The 18,171-nt window shown below is 46.7% G+C and overlaps 1 protein-coding gene across 1 annotated transcript in view; it reads right to left on the bottom strand.

Moving 5' to 3' along the window:
* The window catches only part of LOC147113185 (uncharacterized), a 145,295-nt gene extending 127,568 nt beyond the window's left edge, over positions 1 to 17,727 (bottom strand). Inside the window, exon 1 of the mRNA XM_085998255.1 lies at positions 17,602 to 17,727. Coding sequence (XP_085854381.1) covers positions 17,602 to 17,727 — 126 coding nt within the window. The remainder of the gene's footprint in view (positions 1 to 17,601) is intronic.
* Positions 17,728 to 18,171: the final 444 nt, after the last annotated feature.

Raw genomic sequence — 18,171 nt, 5'->3', positions numbered from 1 at the left:
GAAAGCGACGCGTCCGACTTTGCCCTGGCCGCTACCCTCAATCAGGCGGGGAGACCCGTGGCCTTCTTTTCACGAACCCTCCAGGGCCCGGAGACCAGACACTCCGCTGTTGAGAAGGAGGCCCAGGCTATTGTGGAGGCTGTGCGTCATTGGAGGCACTACCTGGCCGGAAAATGATTTACCCTGCTCACTGACCAGCGTTCAGTTGCTTTCATGTTTAACAACAAGCAGAGGGGCAAAATCAAAAACGACAAGATCTTGAGGTGGAGAATCGAACTTTCCACCTACAATTACGAGATCTTGTACCGGCCCGGGACTCAATGAACCCCCAGATGCTCTATCGCGTGGCACCTGCGCCAGCGCGCAGATCGATAGACTGCGGGCCCTCTACAATGACCTCTGCCACCCGGGGGTCACCAGGTTCTTCCACTTCATCAAGGCCCGCAACCTGCCTTACTCCATTGAGGAGGTCAGGACCATGACCAGGAACTGCCAAGTCTGCGCTGAGTGCAAACCGCACTTTTATAGACCAGACAGGGCTCACCTGATAAAAGCCACTCGCCCCTTCGAGCGCCTGAGCGTTGATTTTAAGGGCCTCTCCCCTCCTCCGATCACAATGTGTACTTCCTCAATATTATTGATGAGTACTCCCGTTTCCCATTCGCCATCCCCTGCCCGGACATGACCAGTGCCACGGTCATTAAATGTCTGAACGACCTCTTCACCCTGTTCGGTTTCCCCAGCTATATCCATAGCGACCGGGGCTCATCGTTTATGAGCGACGAACTCCGTCAGTACCTGCTAGCTAGGGGTATTGCCACAAGCAGGACCACCAGTTATAACCCCCGGGGGAACGGACAGGTGGAAAGAGAGAATGCGACAGTTTGGAAGGCCGCCCTGCTAGCCTTAAAGTCTAGGGGCCTTCCGACCTCCCGCTGGCAGGATGTGCTCCCCGATGCGCTCCACTCTATTCGGTCACTGCTCTGCACTGCCACTAACGCCACCCCTCATGAGAAAATGTTTGTCTTCCCAAGGAAGTCCACATCGGGGACATCGCTACCGCCATGGCTGACGTCCCCAGGGCCGGTCCTACTGAGAAGACACGTGAGGACCCATAAAACGGACCCCCTGGTCGAGAGGGTCGACCTCCTCCACGCCAACCTCCAGTATGCTTACATTGCATACCCGGACGGGCGGGAGGACACAGTCTCCATAAGAGACCTCGCACCCTCGGGGGCCGCAGTAACCCACTACCCACCACCACCCCGCCCCACGATCCGATATCCAGCCCCAGCAGACGGCAGGCCTGGGCCCCGCGACCCGCTCGACATCTACGAGGACTACACACCAGTGCCCCAGCCTACGCGGGACTCGACGCCGGAAGCTTCACTACCCCTGCCGTCGCCACGTCGATCACAGCAGCAGACAAGACCTCCGGAGAGACTCCAATACACTCACTTTTAATACACTTCACCCCGCCGGATTCAATTTTAAACAAGGGGTGAATGTGGTAAACCACTGTTTGTATTCCACTGTGTACATGCCTCGGCTGACTCCTCCCACGAATCCAGGTATAAAGGTGACTGCTCCACAGCCCCTTTGTATTCTGGACCGGTCGACCACTCGAGGCACACCTTCATTCTCTTGTTAATAAAAGCCTGTTAATTACTCGCTTAATCTCAGTCTTTTGAGTTATTGATAGCGCATCACACAGCAGACCACCAAACTATCTGGGTCACACTTCAGATAGCAGGAGTCCAAGTGAAGATGGAATTGGACACTGGATCGGCATTGACGGTCATGAATAAGCAAGATTACAAAAGGTTATTTCCACACATTCCCCTAAGGGATACGGAGATTGTATTGAAAACATACACGGGGCAAAGAGTAGGCCCCATCGGAAAGATAAAGGTAAAGGTGGTCCACAAGGGTAAAGGAAGCCGAGGAATGGACTTATATGTGTTACCTGAGGGAGGTCCACCACTACTGGGACGGGAATGGATCAGGAGAATAAATATGGACTGGCATTCCTTAAAAGCACTAACTGTAGATTCCGGTAAAAAGGACGATGTCAAACCTAAACGACTGTCCAGAATATTGGACGATGCTAAAGAGGTGTTCCAGCAGGGACTGGGAACACTGAAAGGAATTACGGCAAACATCAAGGTTGAAGAACATGCAAACCCGAAATTTTTCAAAGCTAGACCGGTACCTTATGCGATACGACCTGCTGTGGAAGCTGAGCTGGAGGGACTAGAACGTTCCGGAGTACTGTCAAAGGTGGACTGGAGTGAATGGGCTACGCCCATTGTTCCCGTCATGAAGCGTTCATCGAGTAACAAGCCGGGGGAACCGGGGAAGGTTCGCATCTGTGGCGATTTAAAGATCACTGTTAATCCGGTGCTTCACACGGTGCAATATCCGCTTCCACGGATTGAGGATATCTTCGCTTCGTTGTCTGGCGGGAAACACTTCACCAAGATAGACCTGGCGCAGGCGTACTTACAGATGGAAGTTGATGAAGTGTCACGCCAGTATCTCACGATCAACACGCATAAGGGCTTATATCGGTATAATAGACTGGTTTTTGGAGTGGCATCGGCTCCAGCGATTTGGCAAAGGGCCATGGAGCAGGTATTACAGGGAATTCCAGGCACACAATGCTACCTGGACGACATTCTGATTACAGGAGATGATGATGAGGAACACCTTACAAATTTGGAACAGGTGCTCACCAGATTGAAAGAATATGGACTTCGAGTTAATCGCCAGAAATGTGAGTTCTTTCAGAAGTAAATCTCGTACTGTGGTCACGTCATTGACCAGGAGGGGCTTCACAAGTCACCTGACAAGATCGAAGCTGTTGTGAAGGCTCCCGCTCCGGAAAATGTATCCCAGTTGAGGTCGTTCCTAGGGTTGATTAACTATTACCATAAGTTTCTGCCAAGTTTATCCACGGTGCTACACCCGCTGAATGCTCTTTTGCAGAAGGGAGTGCCATGGAAGTGGAGCGAGGACTGTAAGCGGGCCTTTCACAAAAGCAAGGCATTGATCACCTCTAAGGAAGTGTTGGCTCACTTTAACCCAACGCTGCCTATTCGTTTGGCTTGTGATGCTTCTCCATATGGTATTGGGGCAGTGCTCTCACATAAGTTGCCAAATGGCTTGGAAATACCAGTCGCGTTCGCATCCAGATCATTGACCTCCGCTGAGCGTAACTATGCTCAGATAGATAGGGAGGCTCTCAGCCTTGTGTGGGGAGTAAAAAAATTTAATCATTACCTGCAAGGGCAAAAGTTTACGCTGCTGACAGACCACCAGCCGTTGGTTTCCATTTTTAACCCTAAGAAGGGTGTTTCGGTGATGACAGCGCAGAGGCTCCAGAGATGGTCCCATTTCCTAGGGGCACATCAATATCAGATCGAATTCAAAGGTACAAAGCAACATGGTAATGCTGATGGGCTGTCACGCCTGCCACTACCTACAGCGGAAGAGGCACCGACAGTTGACCCTGTTGAGTTATTTCACTCGACCATTATCGAATGTTTACCAGTCACCAATGCAAGTATTGAGAGAGAAACCAGGAACGACCCGACATTGTCTCGGGTCTACGAATTGAGAGTGAAGGGATGGCCAGCTCATGGTGAACCACTGTTACCGGCATTCTCAGCCAGACGAGAACAGCTGTCCGTCTGTCAAGGAACATTGATGTATGGAACAAGGGTGATAATTCCTCCTAAATTAAGGGAGAGAGTTCTAAAGGAACTGCATGAAGGTCATCTGGGGGGAGTCAAGATGAAAAGCCTTGCTAGGGCTTATGTGTGGTGGCCAGGTATCGACCAACAAATAGAGGATCTGACTAAAAGCTGCTCAGGGTGCCAAAAAGTTCAAAATGCACCTCCAATTGCACCGCTGCATCCATGGGAATGGCCTTTAACCCCATGGCAACGTGTACATACTGACTTCGCAGGTCCATTCATGGACTCCATGTTTTTAATTGCGGTAGACGCACATTCTAAATGGCCAGAAGTGATTAAGATGGCGACCACTACCTCGGAAAAGACGATCGCAGTTCTAAGAACGATATTCGCAAGAAATGGATTGCCAGAACAAATATGTTCAGACAATGGACCGCAGTTCGTGTCAGAAGAATTCCAGAAATTCATGAAGAAGAATGGGGTGAAACATTATACCTCTGCCCCATATCATCCGGCTACAAATGGGTTGGCCGAGAGATTTGTACAAACGTTCAAAAAGGCGATAAAGGCCATGAGCGAAGACCAGATTCCACTACAACACAAGGTGGACAATTTCCTAATGGCATATCGAAACGCCACTCATGCAGTGACAAATCAAAGCCCTGCCATGATGTTCTATAACAGGAGGTTGCGGTCCAGGTTGGACTTGTTAAAACCAAATGTGCGGAGGGAAGTCGAAAACAAACAGTTCCAGTATATAAATAACAAGACCACTCGGAGTTTCGAAATAGGACAACCAGTGTTAGCCCGGGACTATAAGAATGAGAAATGGCAATCTGGAACAATTCGTGCCAGACAAGGACCCCTGATGTACACGGTAGATATTGGTGAAAACGTAATACGACGTCATACTGACCAACTTGTAGAATCGAGAACAAGGGTCGAACCCATGACTACGACAGAGACACCAGTGGAAGAAGTTAGTGAACCTGAAGCATCTACCTCAGACGCCAATGTATCTGATGATGTCCAATCCATAAGAGATCAACTAGATGAGTCACCTCAGCAACGAGAATCAGAGACCCCTGAAAGGCGTTATCCAACTCGGATCAGGAGGCCTCCTCAGAGACTGAATCTTTGAACAGTTTTGCATGAAGTTGTATATATGTTATCCATGTTCTGTTTAAATTGGGATGTACACTGTTAAGCTAAAAAGGGAGGAATTCTGGTGTATGTAACCTGTACCACCTTAAGAGACTACCTTAAGAGATGGACTACTTTCTCTTGGCTACTGTATATTGTAGTACCGGTGGTGACCACACCGGTATATAAACTCTGTGTAGTAATTTGCTAAGCAGTTCAGCCCTGACCTTCGATTAGTAAAGACCTGTTTAAGTTATTCTTGTTGTCTGTGTCCAGTGATTTAGAATAAGCATATCTGGGACACTCAGACTCAACAATCTCATTGAAACTTATAAAATTCTAACAGGACTAGACAGACTAGATGCAGGAAGGATGTTCCCGATGGCGGGGGAGTCCAGAACCAGGGGTCACAGTCTAAAGATAAGGGGTAAGCCATTTAGGACAGAGATGAGGAGGAATTTCTTCACCCAGACAGTGGTGAACCTGTGGAATTTTCTACCACAGAAGGCAGTTGAGCCCAATTCATTAAATATATTCAAGAAGGAGTTAGATATATTTCTTAAGGCTAAAGGGATCAAGGGATATGGGAGAAAGCAGGGACAGGGTACTGAGTTTGGATGATCAGCCATGATCTCATTGAATGGCGGAGCAGGCTCGAGGGGCCAAATGGCCTACTCCTGCTCCTATCTTCTATGTTTCTGTGAAGTTTATGTCCCTTATGACCCAGGGAATGGCATCAGTTATTGAAGTTTATGTCCCTTATTGCCGAGGGAGTGGCATTAATTCTATAAGTTGTAAATAAATACGGTGAATAGTTGAGGCCCCAACACCGATCCCTGCGGGACACCACTAGTGTCATCCTGCTAATTAGAGTACCTGCCCATTATCCCTACTGCCGGTTTCCTGCCGCTCAGCCAATTTCCTAACCAGGTCAATAATTTGCCCTCAGTTCCTAGAGCAGGGAGTGACAATTCTCACTGTAACTGCAACAGATGTATGCTTGCATTCTGCAAGATGCAGCCAGGCACAGCAATCTGACTTGTGGCATGCGTTGGTTCTCACAATTTTCCTGAGATGTGGTTTCTGGCTCAGTTCTACATGAACCTATATGAGCATCTGTAGAATAGATCTGTACTTTGGTTTACGTATTGAAGGGTTTGAAAAAAGTAAGGTTCACACACATAGATAGAGCTGAATACAGAAATCAGAACAAAAGCCAGCGGTTTGACGTTTGAATCCTTCTCACATGGCATGGCCTCCAAAGCCCAACTCAGCTGAAACAATGAATGCCACTCCCTGGGTCAAAAGCGCCTTTAACGTGGGAAAATGTCCCAAGGTGCTTCATAGGCATGCTATCAAACAATTTGACACCAAGCCACGTTAGGCTCCAGCAAAGGATGACCAAAAAATTGATAAAAAGGGAAAAAATAGAATGAGAGAAAAATAGCAAGAAATATAAAAGCAGATTGTAAGAGCTTCTACAAGTATGTAAAAAAGAGAGTAGCAAAAGTAAACGTTGGTCCCTTAGAGACAAGAGAAATTATTATGGGGAATAAGGAAATGGCAGAAATGTTAAACAAATATTTTGTATCTGTCTTCTCAGTAGAAGACACAAAAAGCAGACCAAAAATGGTGGGGAACCAAGGGTCTAATGAGGGTGAGGAACTTAACATAATTGATATAAGTATAGAAAAAGTACTAGAGAAACTAATGGGACTAAAAGCCAACCAATCCCCTGGACCTGACGGCCTACATCCTCGGGTTCTAAAAGTGGTGGCTGAAGAGATAGTGGATGCATTGGTTTTGATCTTCCAAAATTCCCTAGATTCTAGAATGGTCCCAGCAGATTGGAAGGTCGCAAATGTAACACCGCTATTCAAGAAAGGAGGGAGAGAAAAAACAGGGAACTACAGGCCAGTTTGCCTGACATCAGTCCTCAGGAAAATGCTGGAATTCATTGTTAAGGAAGTGGCATCATGGCACTTAGAAAATCATAAATAACAACAGAAAATGCTGGAAAAACTCAGCAGGCCAGGCAACATCCGTGGAGAGAAATTAGAGTCAACGTTTCGGGTCGAAACCCTTCTTCAAAACTGGAAAGGAAATGAAATAGATCGAAAGGAGGGCTGGGGAGGGAACAAAAGAAGTGAATAGACATTAAGAGGTATTCAAAACCAGACGAGATGGTGATCGGACTAGTAAAGAGACAAAAGACGGCTCGGATTAGGTGTGAAATGTACTGGCAGAATGAGAGATAGCTGCCATGTGAAAAAAAGAGGAATGGGGGGGGGGGGAGGGAAAACCCAAAACAAAGGGGTGGGGGAAAAAAAACACAAGTAAAAATGTAATAGGGGCCGAGGTTATGATCTGAAATTGTTGAACTCGATGTTGAGTCCGGAAGGCTGCAAAGTGCCTAATCGGAAGATGAGGTTGTTCCTCGAGTTTACGGTGAGCTTCCGTGGAACAATGCAAGAGGCCAAGGACAGTGAGGTCCGAGTGGGAATGGGGCGGTGAATTAAAATGACAAGCGACCGGAAGCTCGGGGTCACCCTTACGGACTGAACGGAGGTGTTCCGCAAAGCGGTCACCCAATCTGCGTTTGGTCTCCCCAATGTAGAGGAGACCGTATCGTACTAGAAAATCATAACATCATCAGGCAGAGTCAACATGGTTTTATGAAAAGGAAATCATGTGTGACAAATTTATTAGAGTTTTTTGAGGATGTAACTAGCAGAGTAGATAAAGGGAAACCAGTGGATGTAGTATATTTGGATTTCCAAAAGGTATTCAATAAGGTGCCACATAAAAGGTTATTACACAAGATTAGGGCTCATGGGGTTGGGGGTAATATAGTAGCATGGAGAGAGGATTGGTTAACGGACAGAAAACAGAGAGTAGGGATAAACAGATTTTTTTCAGGTTGGCAGGCTGTAACTAGTGGTGTGCCGCAAGGATCAGTGTTGGGGCCTCAGCTATTTACAATCTATATTCATGACCTAGATGAAGGGACCGAGTGTAATGTATCCAAGTTTGCTGACGATACAAAGCTAGGTGGGACTGTAAGCTGATGAGGAGAACACAAAGGGTTGGATTTTACCAGCACTGAGGAGGCGGGTTTGGAGGTGGGACTGCTGGGAAAGTCAAAAAGAATGGGAGCGGGTCCCGAACCCGCTCCCAACCCACCTCCAACCAATCTTCCTGGGTGTCGGGTCCCGGATTTGCGCAGGGACCCGACTCCTAGTGGCGGGAAGAGGATTATAGCCTCTTAACTGCAGGTAGTTAACAGGCAGTTAAGAGGCTTTTCCCAATTTTTCGACTGCTGCTGCAGGCTTCCCGACATCGGGGAACCCCGCCAGGGTAAGTGAGGCACGCGGTGGGTCTGTTGTTATGTTGGTGTTTGGATTCTGTAGAAGTGGTGTGAAGTATGCAATGGGATAATGGTTAGTATCAGAGGTAAAGAAATGTTGGGAAAGTAATTTTTAATGTGGTTAGATGTTTCTGTAGGTGACAAGCTGTGAAGTGTTTGTGCAACTGATGTCATCTGACACCAGCTTTCCCTTAATTGGCCGGCAAGCCTGCAGGGCGGGCTTAACAAGGCCAATCAGGGCAAAGTAGCGTCTGTTCATCAGACGTCGCTGCGGGAGGGACTAGAACCCAGAAGGCAGTAGTCCCGCCCCCAACTCATCTCGGTAAGTAAAATCTAGCCCAAAGAGTCTGCAAAGATAGACTGAGTGAGTGGGCAGTAAGGTGGCAGATGGAGTATAATGTGGGAAAATGTGAGGTTATTCACTTTAGAAAAACAGAATATTTTTTAAATGGTGAGAAACTTTCAAATGTTGGTCTTCAGAGAGATTTGGGTGTCCTCGTGCAAGAAGCACAGAAAGCTAGCATGCAGGTACAGCAAGCAATAAGGAAGGCAAATGGCATGTTGGCCTTTATTGCAAGGGGGTTGGAGTATAAGAGTGAGGAAGTCTTTCTACAATTGTACAGGGCCTTGGTGAGACCACACCTGGAGTACTGGGCACAGTTTTGGTCTCCTTATCTAAGGAAGGATATACTTGCCTTGGAGGCGGTGCAACAAAGATTCACTAGATTGATTCCTGGGATGAGAGGGCTGTCCTATGATGAGAGATTGTGTAGAATGGGCCGATACTCTCTGGAGTTTAGAAGAATGAGAGGTGATCTCCTTGAAACATACAAGATTCTGAAGGAGATTGACAGGGTAGACGCTGAGAGGTTGTTTTCCCCTGGCTGGAGTGTCTAGAACTAGGGGGCATAGTCTCAGGATAAGGGGTCGGCCATTTAAAACCGAGGTGAGGAGGAATTTCTTCACTCAGGGTGTTGTGAATCTTTGGAATTCTCTGCCCCAGAGGGCTGTGAATGCTGAGTCTTTGAGTATATTCAAAGCTGAGATCGATAGATTTTTGGACTCTAGGGGAATCAAGGGATATGGAGATCAGGTGTGAAAGTGGAGTTGAGGTCGAAGATCAGCCATGATCTTATTGAATGGCGGAGCAGGCTCGAGGGGCCGTATGCCTACTCCTGCTCCTATTTCTTATGTTAGAACAGGTTGGTCAGAGGTAGGTTTTAAGGATCGTCTTAAAGGAGGAGAGGCAGAGGTGTTTAGGGGTGGAATTCCAAAGCTTAGGGACCAGGCAGCTGAAGGCACGGATGCCTGTGGTGGAGCGATTAAAATTGCAGATACACAAGATGCCAGAATTGGGGGAGTGCAGAGATCCCGGAGGGTTAATAAAGAATTTTAAATGTTTATTCACATGTCACAGAATCACAGAATCACAGAAACCCCACAGTGCAGATAGAGGCCATTTCGGCCCATCGAGCCTGCACCGACACATATCCCACCCGATCCCCGTAACCCCAACACACATCCCACCCTATCCCTGCAACCCCAACACACATCCCACCCTATCCCTGTAACCCCACCTATTTAATCCCCCTAACACTAAGGGTCAATTTATCATAGCCAATCAACCTAACCCGCACATCTTTGGACTGTGGGAGGAAACCGGAGCACCCGGAGAAAACCCACGCAAACACGGGGAGAATGTGCAAACTCCACACAGACAGTCGCCCGAGGCCAGATTCGAACCCAGGTCTCTGGCGCTGTGAGGCAACAGTGCTAACCACTATGCCACCGTGCTACCCTTGGTACAGTTTGCTCTACAGTGACAATAAATTGAAGCTATCGCAGCAATGCTCAGTGGCAGTGAGTAAAGCAAACCTGATGTATTAAAAGGTCAATATTGAGCCAAAATAATGAGGTAATCCTGCCACTATATAAATCATTGTGTGACCGCACTTCGAATGCACAGTACAAAAGTACATCACAGTACAGCTATTGAAAGGATACAGAAGACAGCAACCAGAATGATTGAGGGGATGGAGGGATGGGATTATGAGGAGCGATTACGTAAATTGGGCATGTTCTCATTGGAAATGAGACCGTGGAGAGGCGATAGGATTACCGTTTTTAGGATTATAAAGGGACTAGATAACAGAAGTTGCTCATTTTTACTACTTTATGAGAATGGATTAGAAAAACTATGCAGATTACTGTTAAATATGTTAGAAATAATCTTGTATTAATTATCAGCAGGTGTAGATTCCATCACAGAGTGACCGAACGCCACAAAAAGAAGAAGGGATTGCTGTTCCAGATGGTGCGACAGTGCCGAGAGATCTTGCCTCCCACCAGCTGCACATTGCAGGTTTGAAATGACAGACATCCAGGTTGGAGTTTGCAGTCAGGTAACATAATTATTCAGCTGGAAACAATTCATCAGCTGGGCATTCTGTGCCGTGAAGGTGACGTGGTCATCATTGGGCCACAAAGGCAATAAACCCTCCATCAAGGTGCCAGGTACGTAAAGCCTCAGCCACTGGCCAAACTTGAATGGCAATAGATTGGGAGAAGGGGAAGTGCAAAGAGACCTGGGTGTTCTTGTGCACCAGTCGCTGAAGGTAAGCATGCAGGTGTAGCAGGCGGTTAATATTCTGGCATGGATAGAGGATTGGCTATCTAACAGAAGGCAGAGAGTTTGGATAAATGGTTCATTCTCAGACTGGCAATCAGTAACTAGTGGTGTTCCGCAGGGGTCAGTGCTGGGTCCCCAACTCTTTACAATCTATATTAACGATTTGGAGGAGGGGACCGAGTGTAACATATCAAAGTTTGCAGATGATACGAAGATGGGAGGGAAAGTAGTGAGTGAGGAGGACATAAAAAACCTGCAAGGGGACATAGACAGGCTAAGTAAGTGGGCAGAGATTTGGCAGATGGAATACAATACTGGAAAGTGTGAGGTTATGCACTTTGGCAGGAAAAATCGTAGAGCAAGTTATTATCTTAATGGCAAGAAACTGGAAAGTACTGTCGTACAAAGGGATCTGGGGGTCCTGGTGCACGAAACTCAAAAGGTTAGTATGCAGGTGCAGCAAGTGATTAAGAAGGCCAATGGAATGTTGGCTTTCATTGCTAGGGGGATAGAATATAAAAATAGGGAGGTATTGCTTCAGTTGTACAAGGTATTGGTGAGACCGCACCTGGAATACTGCGTACAGTTTTGGTGTCCATACTTAAGAAAAGACATACTTGCTCTCGAGTCAGTACAAAGAAGGTTCACTCGGTTAATCCCGGGGATGAGGGGATGGACATATGAGGAGAGGTTGAGTAGATTGGGACTCTACTCATTGGAGTTCAGAAGAATGAGAGGCGATCTTATTGAAACATATAAGATTGTGAAGGGGTTGGATCGGGTGGATGCGGGGAGGATGTTCCCGATGATGGGTGAAACTAGAACTAGGGGGCATAGTCTTAGAATAAGGGGCTGCTCTTTCAAAACTGAGATGAGGAGGAACTACTTCACTCAGAGGGTGGTAGGTCCATGGAATATGCTGCCCCAAAAAGCTGTAGAAGCTACATCATTACATAAATTTAAAACAGAAATAGACAGTTTCCTAGAAGTAAAGGGAATTAAGGGTTACGGGGAGCGGGCAGGAATTTGGACATGAGACTAGGTTTGGATCGGTCATGGCCCGGTGGGTAGCGGAGCGGGCCCAGGGGCCGTGTAGCCTGATCCTGCTCCTATTTCGTGCGTCTAATTCTGTTAGATTCAGGAGATGGTTCTGTGATAGTGGATTGGCGGTTAGGATCAGATCAACCATGATCTTATTGAATGGCGGAGCAGGCTCAAGGGGCCGATTGGCCTACTCCTGCTCCTATTTCTTATGTTCTTATGTTTTAAGGCAAATGGTATGTTGGCCTTCGTAGCAAGAGGGTTCGAGTACAGGAACAAGGATGTCTTCTTGGTGACTATCTTATATTGATGGCCTCTAGTTATGCTCTTCCCCACAAGTGGAAACATTCTCTCTGTATCCACTCTATCAAAATTTTTCATAATTTTAAAGACCTCTATTAGGTCACCCCTCAGCCTTCTATTTTCAAGAGAAAAGAGACCCAGCCTGTTCATCCTTTCCTGATATGTATACCCTCGCATTTCTGGTATCATCCTTGTAAATCTTCTCTGCACCCTCTCCAGTGTCTCTATATCCTTTTTATAATATGACAACCAGAACTGCATGCAGTACTCCAAGTGTGGTCTAACCAAGGTTCGATATAGGGTTAGCATAACTTCCCTACTTTTCAATTCTATCTCTCTAGAAATAAACCCTAGTGCTTGGTTTGCATTTTTTATGGCCTTGCTAACCTGTGGTGCAACCTTTAGTGATTTGTGTATTTGTACTCCGAGATCCCTTTGTTCCTCTACCCCACTGCTATCTATGTACTTAATGTATGCCTCTTTCCTTACCCTCAATTGTTTCCTTATGTCTTTATTCATCCATGGAGTCTCATTAGTGTTTAGTTTGTTCTTTCCTTTTAGCGGAATATATTTTTCCTGCACTCTGTTGAACACCGTTTTAAATGTTTCCCATCGTCATTCTACATCGTTGTTTGCCAATATTGTTGCCCATTTTATCTTCCCAAGTTCTACTCTCAGCCCCATAAAATCAGCTTTTCTCCAATCTATTAACCTGGTTTTTGTCATTCTTACATCCTTCTCTATTGTCATCTTAAAGCGTATTATATTATGGTCACTATTGCCTCGATGTTCCCCTACTTTTACTTCTCTTATCTGCTCTGGCTCATTCCCCATTACTAGATCCAATAGCAAATCCTCCCTTGTTGGGCTTTTTACATATTGGGTTAGAAAGGAGTCCTGTACACATTGTAGGAACTCCATTCCCTTATCCCCTTTACCTACCTCTTCTGTCCAATTAATATCGGGGTAGTTGAAATCCCCCATGATTATTATTCTATGTTTTTTACTCATTTCCCTAATTTGTCTGCATACTTCTTCCTTCACCTCCCTTCCACTATTAGGTGGTCTGTAGCCTATTAGTGTGATTGGTCCTTTATTATCTTTTATCTCTATCCATATAGATTCTATCTTTGTCTTGCTGATATCTGTGTCACTTTTTTCTACTGCCATTATGTTATCCCTAATAAGTACAGCTACTCCATCTCCCTTTTTTCCCTCTCTATCTTTTTAAAATATGTTATACCCTGCAATGTTTAATTCCCAGTCCTGATTTTTCTGTAGCCATGTCTCAGTAATGCCTACAATGTCTGGTTCCTCCCAACGCATGACTGCCTCCAGCTCCCCTGTTTTATTTTGGACACTGTGTGCATTGCTGTACAGACAGTTTAACTCAAAAAAGTTAAATCTCTCCTCACAGAAAAGGACAAAGGAATGCTGCACCGTGATCTTCACGGAGACCTGGTTGAACAACAGCATCCCTGACACCACCATCCAGCTAGAAGGACGCACGGTCTTCCGCGCCGACAGAACTGCAGACTCCGGTAAGAGCAAGGGAGGCGGTTTGTGCATTTACACTAACAATGCCTGGTGCACTAACACGGACATAATCGATAGATCCTGTTCGGCTGATTTGGAATTCCTCATGGTAAGGTGCAGACCCTTCTATCTGCCTCGGGAATTCACGGCTGTTATCATCACTGCGGTCTACATCCCACCACACGCTAATGCCAAACCAGCACTGAAGGACCTCTACAGGGCCATCAGCGAACAACAAACTGCGCACCCAGACGGAGCTTTTATCGTCGCGGGGGACTTCAATCACATAAACCTAAAAACTGTACTACCGAAATTCCACCAGAATGTTTCCTGCCCCACAAGAGGGGAGAACACACAGGATCAAGTCTACACGAGCATTGTAGATGCCTATAAGGCCATTCCCTGCCCCACCTTGGGAAGTCTGACCACCTCTCCCTGTTTCTAGCCCCGCCATACAAACCGCTCATCAAAAGAGTGAGAACATCAGTGAGATCAGTGAAGGTATGGCCAGGGGGGGCAGTCTCGGAGCTTCAGGATTGCTTCGAACGCACTGATTGGGGCATGTTTGCCCATAATGACATTGAGGAATACGCATCCACAGTGCTATTCTACATTAACAGTTGCGTCGAGGTCGTCACGACCCATAAAAATATCAGGACATACCCCAACCAGAAACCCTGGATAAACGGAGAGGTCCGCTCGCTGTTGAAAGCACGCGACGCAGCATTTAAATCTGGCGACGCGGCGGCTTACAGTGCAGCTAGGACCAACCTAAAAAAGGGTATCAGGACTGCCAAAAGGAAACAGACACTGCGGATAGAGGATCATTTCCACAACAACTCGGACCCCCGGCGCATGTGGCAAGGCATCCAGTCCATCACTGACTACAAGAGCAAAAACACCAGCCCCCCGGTTAGCGATGCCTCCCTTCCGGAGGAGCTTAACAACTTCTATGCTCGCTTCGACAGGGACAACAGGGAGCCGGCTACCAAAGCCTTGCCACCCCCGAAAGACCAGGTGCTCACTCTGTCGACCTCCGAAGTAAGGGGTGTTCTACGCGGAGTGAACACATGAAAGGCTGCTGGACCGGATAGCATCCCTGGACGGGTACTCAAGGAATGTGCTGATCAGCTGGCTGATGTCTTCACCGCCATCTTCAATCTGTCATTGGCCCAGGCAGTAGTCCCTACATGCTTCAAGACCGCTACCATTATTCCTGTGCCAAAGCAAACGGCTGTGACGTGCCTGAACGACTATCGACCTGTCGCACTCACACCCATCATAATGAAGTGTTTCGAGAGACTGGTCCTGGCTCACATCAAAGCCAGTGTTCCCGCCTCTCTTGACCAACACCAGTTTGCCTATCGTGCAAACAGATCAACGGAGGATGCAATCACAACTGCTCTACACTCTGCACTGAATCACTTAGATGGTAAAGAGACCTACATCAGAATGCTGTTCATAGACTACAGCTCAGCATTCAACACTATCGTCTCCAACAAGCTGGCCACCAAACTCCACACTCTTGGCCTGAACACTTCCCTCTGCAACTGGACCCTGGACTTCCTAACAAACAGACCCCAGTCTGTCAAATTAGGTAACCACACCTCCCCCCCCCCCCGACCCTAAACACGGGGGCCCCACAAGGATGTGTGCTGAGCCCCCTCCTCTACTCCCTCTTCACCCACGACTGCGTGGCTGTTCATGGTTCCAACACCATCATCAAGTTTGCGGATGATACCACGGTAGTAGGCCAGATCACCAACAACGATGAGTCAGCCTACAGGGAGGAGGTCCAGCATCTCGTGAAGTGGTGCGCCGATAACAACCTGGCCCTTAACATCAAGAAAACCAAAGAAATCATTGTGAACTTCAGGAAGTCTAAAGGCGGAAGTCACACCCCCATCCACATCCATGGGGCTGTGGTGGAAAGGGTGGACAGCTTTAAGTTTCTCGGAGTCCACATCACGGCAGACCTCTCCTGGTCCCTCAATACCTCCTCTCTGGTGAAGAAGGCCCAGCAGCGCCTATATTTCCTAAGGAGGCTGAAGGGATGTAACCTGTCACCCCTGATCCTCTCTAACTTTCTCACAGTATGGTATGGCAGCTGTAGCTACTATGACCGGAAAGCCCTGCAGCGGGTAGTCAAAACTGCCCAACGCATTACCGGCACCCGGCTACCAACCATAGAGCACATATACCAGAAACGCTGTTTACGGAGGTCACGGACCATCATCAAAGACCCTACCCACCCCAGCCACAGTCTGTTCGCCCTCCTGCCATCTGGGAGACGCTACAGATGCATTCGCACCCGAATGACCAGATTTAGGAACAGCTTCTTTCCCAGTGCTGTCATCCTACTGAACTCCACAAATAAACTCTAAAGCCTGCACATCTGCCAATGCACTTTATTATGGTTATGTTTATGTTAATGTATTACAAGCCAAATGAATGTTGAATGTTTAAATGTCTTAATCTAAATGTACACTCTCGGGAGCCGCAAGCCTACATTTCGTTGTACTGCACTTGTGCACTAACAATGACAATAAAGTTTATTATTATTATTATTTTAATAGGATTTCCTCTCACTTTATGTTTAACTATCTTTTTAGACTCCTGTTCTATAACTTTCGTTTGCCAATATTGTTGCCCATTTTATCTTCCCAAGTTCTGTAATGTAGGGATTTGCTGTGTTAATTGATAATGTTGCTACGTCGCATGTGACATACACGATAAATTAAAGATAAAGTAATGATTAAAGATATTCAATATTCCCTGGCATTGCACAACAGAAAGTCAAGACTAAGGCCGAAAAATTCAATAATGCTGCACCCATTTTACAGGCGTAAAGCGGATACCAAAAAGTGTCCAATATTCCACACCATCAGTGTGCCAGCTGCCATATTGGTATAGGGGTCAAAAGAGGCTTTAATGGGCCACGCCTAAAACAGGCATTAGCACCTTTGCATTGGCAAATGCCTGTTCGAGATCTTTTTTGTAAAATTGGCCTGCTCTGAATGTGGCCGTTACCGGGCCGGCAACGTTCAGGAAAACCAGGTCTACATGCAGTCAACCCAGCGAATAAAGGGACGGCTGCAGGCCGCCAGCAAAAAGGGAAGGTTTAAAAGGAGGGCTCCTTCCTGCTCCAACTTAAAGCATGGGCAGCTGCCAGTCACCCCTTCCCTCCCCTGATCACTCCCTCGCCCCCTCACTCCCTCCCATTCCCAATCACTCCCTCCCTCACTCTTCCCCCCTCCAGATTGCTCCTCTCTCCCTCTCCCGATCGATGCTTCACTCCCTCTCCCAATCACAATTGGGTGCAGTGAATATCTGTCTGATTATATTTCTGTGAAACACCATGGTACAGTTTTCAACATTAAAGGCTCTATATAAATGCAAGTTGTTGTTGTGTGGCAACAGTATCTATGCTCACAACAGTTTGATGTTTCAGTATCTCTATTAGTGGTACTTTGAAGCTAGAATGCCTGTGCCTTACTGACAGTTTGATATTGCAATCAATGCAGTTTGAGATTGCCAGTGTGCGTGTTAGTGAGAGCGAGAGAGGGAGACTGGCACAGTGAGGATGTTTAATTGACTGTGTTAATATCAGCACGATACTGGAATGTCCATCTGTGCACATGACACCAATGTACCAAAAAAGATGGAAGAAATAGAAATTCAGGCTTGGGGGGGGGAAACAATTACACTGTACAGTTTCTCCAACTCTTGCAAATTCTCTAAACTGGCTGTCTATCCATTAACCTTCGTTTCAGTTCAGTGCATTCCAGCACAGGCACGATAGGCCAAATGGCCTCCTTCTGTGCCGTATCATTCTACGATCCGCTCATACTTCACTGGTCACTTAATTTTTGGCATTAACTTACAGCAGGTGTCAGAAATGCTTCCGGGCTTCCAGGTTTAGAGTAGATGCGGAATGTAAGGTCGTCGTCATCCTGGGGCTGCTTCCCGGTAACATGGACCGTAAAGTTCTGTTGAAATACGTAGAACATAATCCATAGGTCAATACTCAGAGTTACCCCTGTAACTATAAATGCCCCACACCTTCCACTTTGGCTACATTCTATTACAGGATGGAACCATGTGATCCACAAGAATCTGGCAGGAAGCAGTAAGTTACAAGACAAACCTTCAACTGGTACCAACAAGAAAAACTGCCAATACTGAAAATCTGAAGCAAAATCGGAAAAGGCTGGAATTACACAGCAGGTCCGTCGGCACCTGGAAAAGAGAAAAGACAGCTTAAAGTTTCAGGTGTAACTCTGTCAGAACTGGAAACTTTAGTCATGACAAGAAAAGAAAAGAAAACAGGAAACAGATCGCTCAGACACATGGGTTGAACAACCTGCAAACAGCTTCATGGAAAATCAGGACTCTGTCAGATGATGTTAAAGGTCACCTCAGTGAGGAAACGGAAAGAATTTAAAAGAGCAAAA

This window comes from Somniosus microcephalus, chromosome 9 (genome assembly GCF_052327205.1).
Source record: "Somniosus microcephalus isolate GS21.2 chromosome 9, FLI_Smic_1.0, whole genome shotgun sequence".
NCBI lineage: Eukaryota > Metazoa > Chordata > Chondrichthyes > Squaliformes > Somniosidae > Somniosus > Somniosus microcephalus.
This window is presented reverse-complemented; position numbering and strand designations above follow the sequence as displayed.